Genomic DNA, 13,155 nt, shown 5'->3' on the forward strand with positions numbered 1-13,155 from the left:
TAGATAATGAAAGAATGATATAATAATATCATTGTATAAGAAAAACGATTCTTATTGAAAACGGTCAGTTTGCCTATAATACTACCAAGTATATTTGATGATATTATTGTGAATAAAGTAATTTATATAATATAACCTATTTACGTGGAGCCTTGTTTTAAATTTTCAATCCTTAGCTATAAATGTTGAACATTTTGAACTACAAAATGATTATTAAATTTTAATTTGATAAATGTTGTCAAAATTCGAACTTTAAATGCTTATAAAAAAAATTGTGCCTCTGTATTTTTAATATTTTTAACTGTAATTGTAACAATATATCAGGAGCCTTGCATTCAATTTTCACGCTTATTTAAACAACAAATAAAATTTTATTGATATTTATAGAAAAAAAAACTAAAAATATTGAAAACTGACAATGTTCGTAAACAGCTCAAAAAGAGTCAAATTATTTTCGAAATTGTATCGTGTATAGAAAATGCTAATACAAATATTCAGTGAAATTTTCAAGTATCTACAGTCATACGTTTTGTAATTACAACAAAATAAGAAAATCGTGACATGAAATATCGAGTGAATATCAAATGTTGTAAAAATATGAATTTAAAACGCTCATAAAAATTTAATTTGATTTTCTTGTAGACATTTTTTTTTGATAAAGGTAGACAAACTTATGGATAATCTTGTATTACATTTTCAAATCTTAGATTTAAAAAGAAAAATTTTTTGAATTCTCAACTCAAAATAATTTGCTAATTTTCGTGATTTTTCGTATTTTGTCAATATCTGAACTTTAAATGCTTATAAATAAAAACTGTGACTAAGGATTTTTAATATTTTTCAAATGTCATTGTAACAATAATATAGTAGGAGCCTTGTATTAAAGTTTCAAGCTTTTTTACCCAACAAATAAAATTTTATTGATATTTGTATAAAAAAAAACTAAAAAATATGAAAACTGAAAATGTTCGTAAACAGCTCAAAATAAGTCAAAATATTTGGAAAATGTTATGGTGTATAGAAAATTCTAATATAAAAATTCAGTCAAAATTTCATGTACCTACGGTCTTTTTTTTAGAGTTACTCCAAAAACCAAAATAGATTTTCTCGAAAATAGATTTTGCGTAAAAATTCCCGTTTTTATTCCTTAATTTTTCTTTCGTGTTTCATGTCGCTTTTGAAAACTACTGGGAAATTTTTACTTTTGATCTCCAAAGTACTAGATTCACTTTCCTATCAGAAAAGTTACTGTTAAAGAAAATCCAAGCACTTTTACTGTCCTAAAATGTGATGACAGACACACACAAAAAAAAAAACACACATCATTATAAAATCAATATATTCATCGCTTCGCTCAGAATCTAAAATATTGAAACAATCGTTGTTGAAACTATAATACAGTGCTCGGTTTGCAGAAAATTTTATTATACCCATATTTTTTATGAATAGCGTTTTACGTTCACGCGATATTCTGTTGCTATAATTATATGAAACGTTAATGGTTTGTATAATGCTGTGGCTATGCTTTTTTTTTGGCTGAGATCAAAATGAAATGTATATGAAAGAATCCAAAAACACACCTTTCTAGTCTCTGTCGCATTCCTACCAACAATTAACTTATTATAAAATTTACTGTATTCTATACAACCAGAACATTTAAAATGCAGACAACCTACGACCTACCAAATAAATATCTAGCAAAAAGGAAAAAAGAAGCTGAAGAATTACAAAAAGACCTACAACAATAAGTAAAAAGAACGAGCCTGAACATTCCCCCGTGGACAATGTACATCGACATAAGCTTAAATAATATATATACCATAATACAAAAAAAAAAAAACACACGCCCAAATATGTACAGAAATATTTTCCATAACACAATACAAAAATACCATAACTTCAAACACATCTATACTGCGACATTATATAAAATAGACAACAGCGTTGAGATGCCAATAATAACTGAAAATTCAACTACTTCCTACATACTTCCACAGGAATGCTCTATTTATACAGCTGATGCACTAGCAGTAAACAAAGCAGTAAAATACACAATCAAAAATAAAGGAATAACACATAATAACTATTTAATGCTTAGAGACTCTCTCAGTATAGCCTCTAAGTATCCATAAATCAACAAATCCAACCGATGTATACAATCAAATCCAATCCAAAACCTATGAAGCATGTCAAAAAGGAATATACATATCCTATCTATAGTTACCCAGTCACAGTGGAATAGATGGTAACGAAATAGCTGTTAAGTAGCGTCAAAACTTCCACCTCTTTTGACACCCTAAATTTAAGCGTAAACGCTGACATAAAAAAACATAAAATTTAGCAACTAGCTAGAACTAGAAAAAGAACTAGAACTAGAACTTCTATACCTACCTCAAATGCTAAAAGCACTGGATAGAAAACAAAACACCAAATTAAACACAATAATAAACAGTATCTATACAATATACATATATTACGAAAAAACCCTGATCTAAAAAAGAAAGATTAAACCATTTTAGATTACCTCCGAATAGAGTACACATTCATAACACATAGTCACAGCCTGAACAGAAAGACCCCTCCCCACCATGTTTGTGAATCATGTTGTGTGAATTACAAAGTCAAGCACATACTATCTGAATGTCTAAAGTTCAAAGACTCAAGAAACAAACAACACATACCTCATATATTATGAGAAGCATTTCAACCTGACCTACAATCGAATATCAACGTCATTAACCGAAATTAAATGTAATTATATAACCTATAATATATAATCTGCAGCACTGTGAACTATATGTAAATATACCTATTGTAAACGATGTTGACTTTTTCGAAATTATTTTTTTTGTAAATATTTACTTACAGTAAAATTCCAAGCCTAGTTTCGAAACTGGCTTGAAAATATTTTCCCCGCTATATGAAAAAAAACATAAAATATATGGACTGGGCCAGTAAAAGCCACGTGGTATTTGAGTTAATTCAAATTATGTACGAATAGATAATTCTATGAAAAGTAATTATATGTAGGTAAATGTTGTACTAAACTACTAGATATTAATTCAATCACATTTTTATATAATACTATAGCTGAATATCCTGGCTTCGACCGTGTGCAGTTTTTTTATTTTTGGCAAATCTTATATAGAATCCGTTTCAAACGTACTGGCGGTTGGTGACTCCACCCCCGATATGCCACACTATACAATCGAAAGATTATAATATTATAGATGATGTTCACACAGAAAAACCTGATTCCTTCGGGTAAAGGTTTAGCGCGCCAAATAAATGTTGTGGTACCAGTTGTTGTCCAAACCACCAACCACCAGTACGTTTGACGCAGACTTTTGTACATAGTATTTACGCTATAGAGGTGTGCTTGGTTTTAGTATATCTCAGTTTTAGCATAGTTAATAGTTATTATATTTTGTGGTTTAAGTGTACCTATCTCAATTCACAGACAAATCGGCGTCAGCGTACCTAGCTTTGTGAAATAATTCCACGTCGATGGGCAACCATGAGTCACGGATTCGAATTTGAACTTATAATGTCTGTAAAAAATAACCGTATTTATATATTTTTTAGATTTTTGGTTATATTATGAATAATATAATTTAAATAAAATTTATGAGAATCCTTGTTTTAAATGTTCAATCCTTAGATATAAAATTGAAAATTTTATAATTTTTTATCTACAATAAATTTGTAAATTATCAATAATTTGATAATTTTTTTCATAAATTAAACTTTTAATACTTATAAAAAAATTATTGCGACACTAAAAAACAAAATGGATTTTTTCAAAAACTGGTTTTGCGTTTTCCTTAATTTTTGTCTGTTTTTCCTTACGCTATTGAAAAAATAAAAAACCCATATCGTTTTAAAATCAATACATTTATCGCTCCGCTCAGAATCTAAAATGTATTTTAACTTCTTATAAAAATTATGTGACGTATGCGTACATTTTCTATATTTTTACAATCATATTCCAATCATATTCTGTGGTTTTTCTAATATATTATTTAATAATATTACTATTGAATATTATTTGGTAATAAAATAAAACGACACACGTGCCGCGAGTAATACATAATGTATCAGTGGCTTAAAACTTAAGAAAAATAATAACACCCAAAGCATTAACCTAAAGTATTAGCCTACAAAAAGAGTATTTTTTGTGTGTGACGCACTCACTTCTACTGACCTTATGCGCTTAGCTGGTTGACATTAATTCAACAAAAATGGCTGTAGAATGGCCATGTGTACAGGGACACAGGGTCCGTAAATAGCTGCTGAAAAATTGATTAGTTTCCGGTTAATTTCACGGTGACTCGCAAAATCATGAGACCGTAATGTAGAAGCGTCGTTTTAAATCGGATATACGCGTGTTATGTACAGGTTAAATATACCTATTACCTATTACCTAAAAATGGCCGGTTTAAATTTAAAATTTTTTACTCAAGTTTCTACTATAGAAAAATAAAAGATGAAATGTTTCCGTGTTTTTTTGGTTAAGTGCATGTTTGAATAAGGCTGGGTTAATAACGATTTTTCATGCTCTGGTGTATTTTGGGCATTTGGTCAAAATGTAATATATCCTCATTTTATCGGCATAATTTTATTAATAATTGTATTTTATATTAGTAAGAAATATTTTAAAATATTAAATGTAGAATAAAAATTATTATTACACGATATAATATAATATTAAAATATTATTAAATACCATATTGTTTGTAATTAGAATTCTAAACTCTCACGCATAATTTATATTTTAATCATTAATTCACCACCGGAGAAAATACAAAAAAAACCGACAAATGTAACGACCCAATAAAACAGACCAAAATTATATCGTAAGTTATGGAGCGGTAAAACCTTGACAATAACGCACAGAACATCTATATGCGAACGTAGAATCTTTTATAAAGCACAACATTGTATACATATTATAATGCATACGATATGGCAATATCGGATATATAGTAATATTAAATTATTTTTCACCAACCCTCTATTAATATTAATAGATTTATAACAATAAATAATAACAATAGTTATAGTAGACGTCTGCACATAATATAATACAATAGGCACGGTCAATTTATTGTCAAAGTTAATTTCTAAGTTCAATAGAGCATTGTTCTCAGTAACTGAAAAGAGCTTTATATAATAATACGGAGAGAGACTTGTTCGAGTTAAAGTATAGAACATTTATATTTCTTCTAATGCCCACATACATTGGTTCGTATAGGATGATTTTTTAAGCATGCTCAGTGCTCACCCAATCGTCTATTTGTATAATTAAAGTATGCATACATTCAAATTCTGAATTTTGTAATAAATTACTAATTATGAAACACGGTTGAAGACCATATTTTCGAATAGTTGAGATTATTTTGTAGTTTTTACCACTTAACAATGATCCTGTGACAATACATACTTCTATTTCTCAAATAGGATCCCCCTTTTCACTTTTAATTTTTCACCATTTTTTTTTTTTTTTTTTGAGAATTTTGACGTATCTAAATCAAAATTCGAACGAATATAGTTTTTGATTTATGTAACTTTGTGTACTAAGTATAATATGTCTATGATAGTGGGTTAAGTAGAAACAGAGGTTATGTGATTTTAAAATGTAAATAATTACTATTGATCGATCAATATAAATAATTTTTTTAAATTATTCAAGTATAATATTACTACATCTTATACCTAATGGCTAATACATATAGTTTTTATTTTAATAAAACAATTATTAAGGATTATTATCCTTTGAATAAAACATTTTAATAACTTAGACTGATGATCAATAAAGCTTAAAAAGTCTTCAAGTAAACCTAAAAATGCTAGTAAATTCTAATAGGTGCACTATTAAAAGAAAAAATGTGAGCGAGCAGCTTAAAAAACCACCTTGTATATTATTGTACGTGTAAAGACTAAATACAAATGTATAAATTATATAAATTACCTCGTATTATACATTATAGCCTTATACAGTATATTATTTTAGAGGTAAACACTAATTTTCTTGAAAAGTAAAAACGGTTTATATCCGATATAATATGTCAATATAATATGAAATTTTCAAATATAAAAAAGAAGAAAAATTTTTAAAAACATTAAGTATTTTTCCTACATTTATTATTGTTGATAATTTTTTTTAATTTTTAATTTTTTTGAAAGACCACACGCGAATTTGGTTTCATATCCCGATGCAGAGAATATTTTCATGAATATTTCAATAAATAATATTCGATTTTCAAACGGGTATGTAGTTAATTAGATATATTTAAGTTATAACTCATACCTAGGTACTAGTTAGTAGTTAGTAACTTAATATGTCACTTATATTACATTAAATAGCTATGACGTAGAATTATACATCTAATGATGATTAAATGTCACACGCTATACCTTATAGTATTACATTTTATTTAATGCACACCGTAGTAATTATTAATGTTATATTAATGTCAGTAATTTTGCCGTTAATGATCGTTATGATTTATGAGACCCAAGTTCCAGCAATGGTTCCTGCTACTCTAATGTTATACACCTTTTATACATATCGAGTATGTGTTACCACTAACCAAGTACCATTAGACAAATCGGGTTTTTAGTAATATAGCACGCACAAATATAATTTACAACGTATTTCAAATATTTTTTTTTTAATAATTTGTGTTTTTTTTGACAATAAGACTTAGGTAAGTGAGTAAATAAGTAAATAAGTAAAGACATAAGTAAGTACTCAAGTATTTCTGGCTTAAATATATCATGTATGATGTATAATATGTGGCATCAGTATTATTATTTAGAATCTACTTACTTCATTAGGTTTACACGACGAAAATATACACAATATCTTATTATTATTATTATTATTATTATTATTATTATATATTAATTATACTGTAATATTGCCGTATTGGTCACCTAAATAAATAAGACATTTTTGCAAACACTTTTAATTCAAAATATTGGTCAATATTATACTATATTATAAGTATTCATATTAATGAGTTCTAAAAAAAGTTTAACCAACAAGTAAAATATTTTTTTATCGATATTTTAAGTAATATTATAACAGGTATCTCTCTACTACTCTACTCTGGTACCTGTATAGTGTATATAGCCATTATATAACACAAACAAATCAAAGCTGAAAGAGAAATACATTAGACAACATAACGTTATACTTCGATATATTTTATTATGTTAAGTAAAACGATGATAAATTATGCATTGTCAAGAACGACTAGGCAATAATAAAATGCGTAATGTACACAGATAGTGTATTATTTAATTTTTGAAAAAAAACTATATCTTTTGTTTTAAACTGTTTTTTTTAGATTCTGAGCGGAGCGATGAATGTATTGGTCTTACAATGATGTGTTTTTTTTATTTTATATTTTTGTGTCTATGTACACGATTAGTAGTCTCATAGTAGTTGAACACAATATTTATATCTTTAAGGTATGAGATGAGATACCAGGAAAACCAATCACGACCGGGGTGTAGTCGAATTGCCTTTGCAAGAAGCCGTGCTTCATGTTGTACCTAATATTATAGTTTTATTTCGTTTGAAGAGACGAATTATTAAGCTAGTGCCTAGTGCAAATACGTTTCAACACGAGTTACTAGTGATCAATGATCATATGGTTAGGACGGAAACAGTGAAGTTTAGTTTTATGGCCCAAGTCCACAAAGATCGATTGCTAATGTAATATTATATTATAATGTAGGTATTTTCAAAATATTTCAAAAAATGTTGCTATCACTCGTTATCCGAAAATAACAATTTTACTGGGCTATCTCCCGACCTTCATCAATCGAATAACAATATTGATATATTAATACTTATTGAATAGTGAATTATAGTTATAATTGTATAATGTTGGAAAATTGTTTCTTAAAAATCATGACAATTACAATATCTAATGCGGGTTTTTCTACTTTAAACTTTGTGTAGTTGCATCATTGAGCTAATAAATTGTTATAAACTTTTATTCTAACATAATTTTCTTTTTAATATTATAACTATACTAATACTTTATAACTTTTAAGTTATTAGTAATTTAGATAGTCACAAGCACTAGCCACTAGGTTTATAATGATATATTATATAAATTCGATTAGGTGATAATATAATAATTAGAACAATCAATGTAAGGCTTTACTAAATTTAAACTAAATATAAACAACATTAATTCAACATTTGCTTATACATAATTTACCAAAATTGAAACAACTGTGTAGCAATTACCCATTATCTGTAATAAAAATAAAATAAAGATTAATAATTATTTTCCACAAACCCATAGGTATATCTTTTTTTATTGTAATATTTATGAAATATATAAATAATTTTACCAATTTTATCATTATTTATATCATTATTTTAATATATTATATAATTTTTTCAAAACCATAAAAATATGCAGATTGTATTTATTTTACACCATTAAAATTACCGGCTTGACAATTTTATCCAAGATTTCTAATGAGGTTTTCTTATAGGAATTCAAAAACATTAAACCAGATGGAGGATGTCAGACCACCTCCACAGCGCCGTCTCAAACGAGGTCGCCCACATGGCCTATTTCCTCAAGACACTATCTAATTTAAGTCTCTAACTACTGTTATCATCTAACGTAAAATTGTAATTTATTTATCGCACTTAATACGCCAAAATGTATTTTATCTTTCATCTCTAGGTATAGATAGCGAAAGCTAGGAGTACCTTATTGTAATAATAATAATGAGTTATCAACCAACTTTCTAGCTATCATAGTTTAGGAGAAAAGTTAAAAAATAGATATTTTGGGATTGTTCACGCCGACGTTTTTATGAATTCAAGTGGTTATACCACTTGAGTGTGATATCAAATCCCTCTCATTAATATTTTATATTATAGCTAGCTAAATTCCCACCTACTTATCATTACTGAGTTACATATTTATTATTTTCCTATTTAACACAAATTCTTGAAGTTTTCAAAATTCAGACTTTTTTTATTTCAATTACCATACTTACTTGATTAAAAATCAAGAAAGTAAAATATATAAAAATATATACCACTAATTTAATTTTTAACATAAATATTTTTTTGGTATGGACACACATTTTTAATATCTAATCTAAAAGGACAAATTTAATACGGTTAATTTGTATTCATGGTTACTTGTAAGTTATAATCGAAAAAATATTTTATGCTTCATAGATTTCCCGCAAGGAGGAAAAACATAGAGTAGTTTTTGGCTGTGTGGGGGGAGGGGTAAATAACATTAAATTGTCCAAGTATTTATACTATATTTTATTTCATTTAAAATAAACGTAAAATTATTTATAACTTTAAATAACTAGTTAGGAATGAAGATTGTAGAATATGACTTATTCCAAAAAGTATGCATTTCAAAATATTAGACCAAGAACAGAGCTTTTATAATATATAAGTTAAATAGTTATTATAGAAATACTTACTTTATAAAACATTTCAAGGTTAACAATTTTTGTTCTAGTAAATTTTAACTTTTTTTGGTTCGCATTATTCATTTTCATTGTTAATAATATCAATTTTTTACACTTCAAATCCATTTCGGTCCAATTACTGCTGTACAATGCGAATATTATTGAATCTTTCTTTAAAAAAAAAAAGAATGGTCATTAAGAAATGTTGAACATAGTAGCATAAAAATCATTGAATCCGATATTTTGTCTACATTCAATTTTTTTTAAACGGGAAAAATTAACAGAGCTTTATACCCTACACCGTCTGGTGTCTACATAGTAGGTACATACATTTATGTATGTAAAATTAAAATGTTTATTATATTTTATATTGATTAAGTAATATTATACTGACAAGTGCTATATAAGTGTAACTATTAAAACAACATTCACATGTTTTTGATATTTAATATAAATTGTACTAATCTATGCAAATCTTAATATTTTTAATTTCAATCAAACAATTTATTGTATTTTATATTATAACAATTTATAAGATGTACGTCAATGCCTAATTAACATATTATAAATAATACAAAAAAAATAATGAATATCAAATTACTTGATTGTGTAAGTGGCCAAATAAATAACACACTATGTATATTTCAAACAATATTGCAATAATTGGGCAAATCATTTTTTTTAATTCAACATCCATATCCTTAAATTTATCATCGCTGGAGAAACTCTGAAATAATTTTATTACAGATAAATTATCACTTTAAACTTAGTTCACAAATACTATATGCATACATTATACGTGAACTACAATGAATTTAAGTTATATTTTGTGTAAGAATATACATTGGATAATTTGAAAAGATTAATCATAATTTGCATAATCAATATATTTGATTAACTTAAAATTCAGGAAAATGTCTGTAAAAACTGTTTTTTTTTACTTAGGAAAAAATGGAAAAATTGGATAATATTAAAATAAAATGTTTTCGAAAAAACTCAAGCTTTCGGAAAGATAAAAACAACAGAATTTTATGGAAAATTGCATTTACGCTTAAAAGTTAAAATAATCTAAGTATAGGTATAAAAAAAAATAGTTAAAGAAAATAGATAAAGAAATCTTGTCAATGCGTATATCATTGTATTAAACTATTATAACTATTAATACTATCAACTAGTAAGTATTAGATAGTTTTAATATCTTAGATTCTGTGTGGAGAGGTAACACTTTACAAAATATTTTTACTTTTTTTGAGCTGTTAACAAACATTTTCAATTTTCAATTTTTTTATGTTTTTTTTTATAAATGTGATTAAATTGTTAAGTGAAAAAGCTTGAAAATTTAGTACAAAGCTCTTGATATAATGTCACAACAACAGTTGGAAAATATTAAAAATGCATAGGATCGTTTTTTTTTATAAGCATTTAAAGTTAAAGTTTGTACAAAATTTATCAAATTTAAAATTTAAAAATTATTTAGTAGTTAACAGTTTATAAAATGTTCAACTTTTATAGTTAATATTAAATATTCAAAACAAGGCTGCACATAAGTAGTTCTTATTGTAATCAAAAAATCTAAATAAATATACAAACACAGTTTGTTTTTTTAGTTATTTTAAGTTCAAATTTAGACAAAATGACATATTAAATAAACAAAAATGACGCAAATTCAGTTATTTTGTTTGTATTATAAAAATATTATTTGTGGGTACTTGGAACTTCTCAAGTATATTATTATATTCAAATATTGAAATAAAAAATAAAAAATAATATTAAGTCAACTTACAGGATACCGTATTAGTAATAACAATATGAATTCTTATTATAATAATCTCATTCATTTAAATAATTGTTTAATATTTAACCATATTAACTTAAAATAACATTATTATTATGATCAAATTTATGTTTTTACGTATTTTTTTTTACCATTATGAAAAGAAACCAAAGCGCGATGACCGAAAATGACGATATGAAAATTTGTAACAACATTACTCGTCGAAACAGAGCTAAAAAATGTTCATATTTCCTGAAAAAAAAAAAATAATTGAGCCATTTTAAATGAACTTCATACATTCGTAATTCAAAGGTTAAAATATGGAAGCACCACTCTACCCAAAATATATGTAGTAAACTCTTACATATCAAAAAAAGTTTATATCCAATATATTATAGTATATAGTATTATAGTGTATAGAAAAATAAATTATTTAAATAATTATTATCCAAATTAAACTTTGCGTGGATTCCAAGATCAACCTCCGCATCCAAATTCTGTTTTCAATTTGGCACTTGAATGAATTCATGTGATTATGTTTACAATTTTTACGGTATATTTTTCATTTAAAATTAAATAATATTTAACTAGGCATAGTTAAATAGTACAATTTAATTAACTCTTACTCCATTACTGCTTGATGATCCATTATGATTGTTTTTAGTTCAACATATACTAAATCGAGTTTATTTCGTTTCTTATTTTTTTCATCTGTGTAATCTATATGTAAAAAAAAAAACAATTGTGATAATTTACCTATTGCTTAGTAGTTATCAACAAGTGCGAGAAAATTTTGGAATTTGTTTCGTCTTACAATAGTTTTTTTTTTTAATTTTACTCATTTAGTCTTTATAAACACTCTGTATCTTAGAAGTCGTACTCACCAATCGAGGAATGAGAGTCACAAAGTGATTTATGTCCGACCGATTTGAACGCAGAGCAAATCATTTGCATCTGACAGCATAAAGCAATGCACAGTGTAATTAGAACAATATCGAATATGATGAATGATATTATCATCATGGCGAGGTACAACGCCTCGACAATGTAAAACGTATTATAGTTTGCGTTGTACGTTTCGTCAGATACGAATAAATATAAATTCATGACATTCTGGCGGTAAAAGCCAACCGATCCGTCGTGATTTTTGATCGGTAATATATTGTTGCGGAATGCCAGGGTACTGCCCAAGTAAATGGCCGAAAAACCTGAATATAGGATGGCACACATGGTGGTTAACCACACCGAACGTCCTCGCCAACGATCCAGTATATGTCTGTTCCGGAGGCTGAAAGATGTAAAATCATACCGCGTGATCGACAAACAGTCCCATATGTCGTTCGAGTGGTGGACGACAATCCACATCTTGTAGACCAAGTACACCAATATTTCCGCTTTCCAAAAACAGTCTACGCTGATAGACATATTGTCCGTCCAATAGTACAGACCACTGACGTTCAACAGCACCGAATTGAGACACATGAACAGCAAAATGCATGCAGCGCTAATGTGATAGACGTTACGACCCCGATATTTTAAGGATCCGGGATCCAACATTTGGTATAGACCTATAAATTTGGTCAACTTAATATTGAAAACGTGATTCATCTCGTTCCGAATGTCCATAACTATGTTATCAATGAACTGTTGGAAAACAGCTAGTGTATACAAATTGTAAAAAATATTTGAATATGGGTGCAAGAATCAACCTATCGCTGTGGATTTGAGCTGTCGACTGTTGTATGACAAGGTATTTTTGATTACTGTTTATGTTAAAATAATATGTAGTATGACAACACATTATTTTTTACGGATAGCGTCTCAGCTTACTAATTAATACAATTTTTTTTTACCATGAGCAATATGACGTGCCATTGGGTATTTGTTTGTAGGTTACGGTTAGGGGC

General features: G+C 27.1%; 1 protein-coding gene across 1 annotated transcript; it reads right to left on the reverse strand.

Annotated features, from left to right (window-relative positions):
* Positions 1 to 8,225: 8,225 nt before the first annotated feature.
* LOC132951293 (odorant receptor 46a-like) lies at positions 8,226 to 12,898 on the reverse strand. Its single transcript, XM_061023108.1, has 6 exons — positions 12,133 to 12,898; positions 11,875 to 11,968; positions 11,401 to 11,500; positions 10,076 to 10,201; positions 9,487 to 9,645; positions 8,226 to 8,276 (listed from the first exon to the last, which is right to left on the reverse strand). Exons 1-6 carry the CDS (start codon positions 12,872 to 12,874, stop codon positions 8,226 to 8,228), a joined length of 1,272 nt encoding a protein of 423 aa, XP_060879091.1. The 5' UTR covers positions 12,875 to 12,898.
* Between the last annotated feature and the right edge of the window lie 257 nt (positions 12,899 to 13,155).

Source organism: Metopolophium dirhodum, chromosome 8, assembly GCF_019925205.1.
Source record: "Metopolophium dirhodum isolate CAU chromosome 8, ASM1992520v1, whole genome shotgun sequence".
NCBI lineage: Eukaryota > Metazoa > Arthropoda > Insecta > Hemiptera > Aphididae > Metopolophium > Metopolophium dirhodum.

Coding starts and splice junctions, on each gene's coding strand:
- LOC132951293 (XM_061023108.1), bottom strand. CDS start 12,874: ATGGACATTCGGAACGAGATGAATCACGTTTTCAATATTAAGTTGACC. Junction 11,501..11,874: donor GATCATCAAGCAGTAATGGA/GTAAGAGTTAAT, acceptor TTTTTTTTTCAG/GAAATATGAACATTTTTTAG. Junction 9,646..10,075: donor TTGGCCACTTACACAATCAA/GTAATTTGATAT, acceptor TTTTTTTTAAAG/AAAGATTCAATAATATTCGC.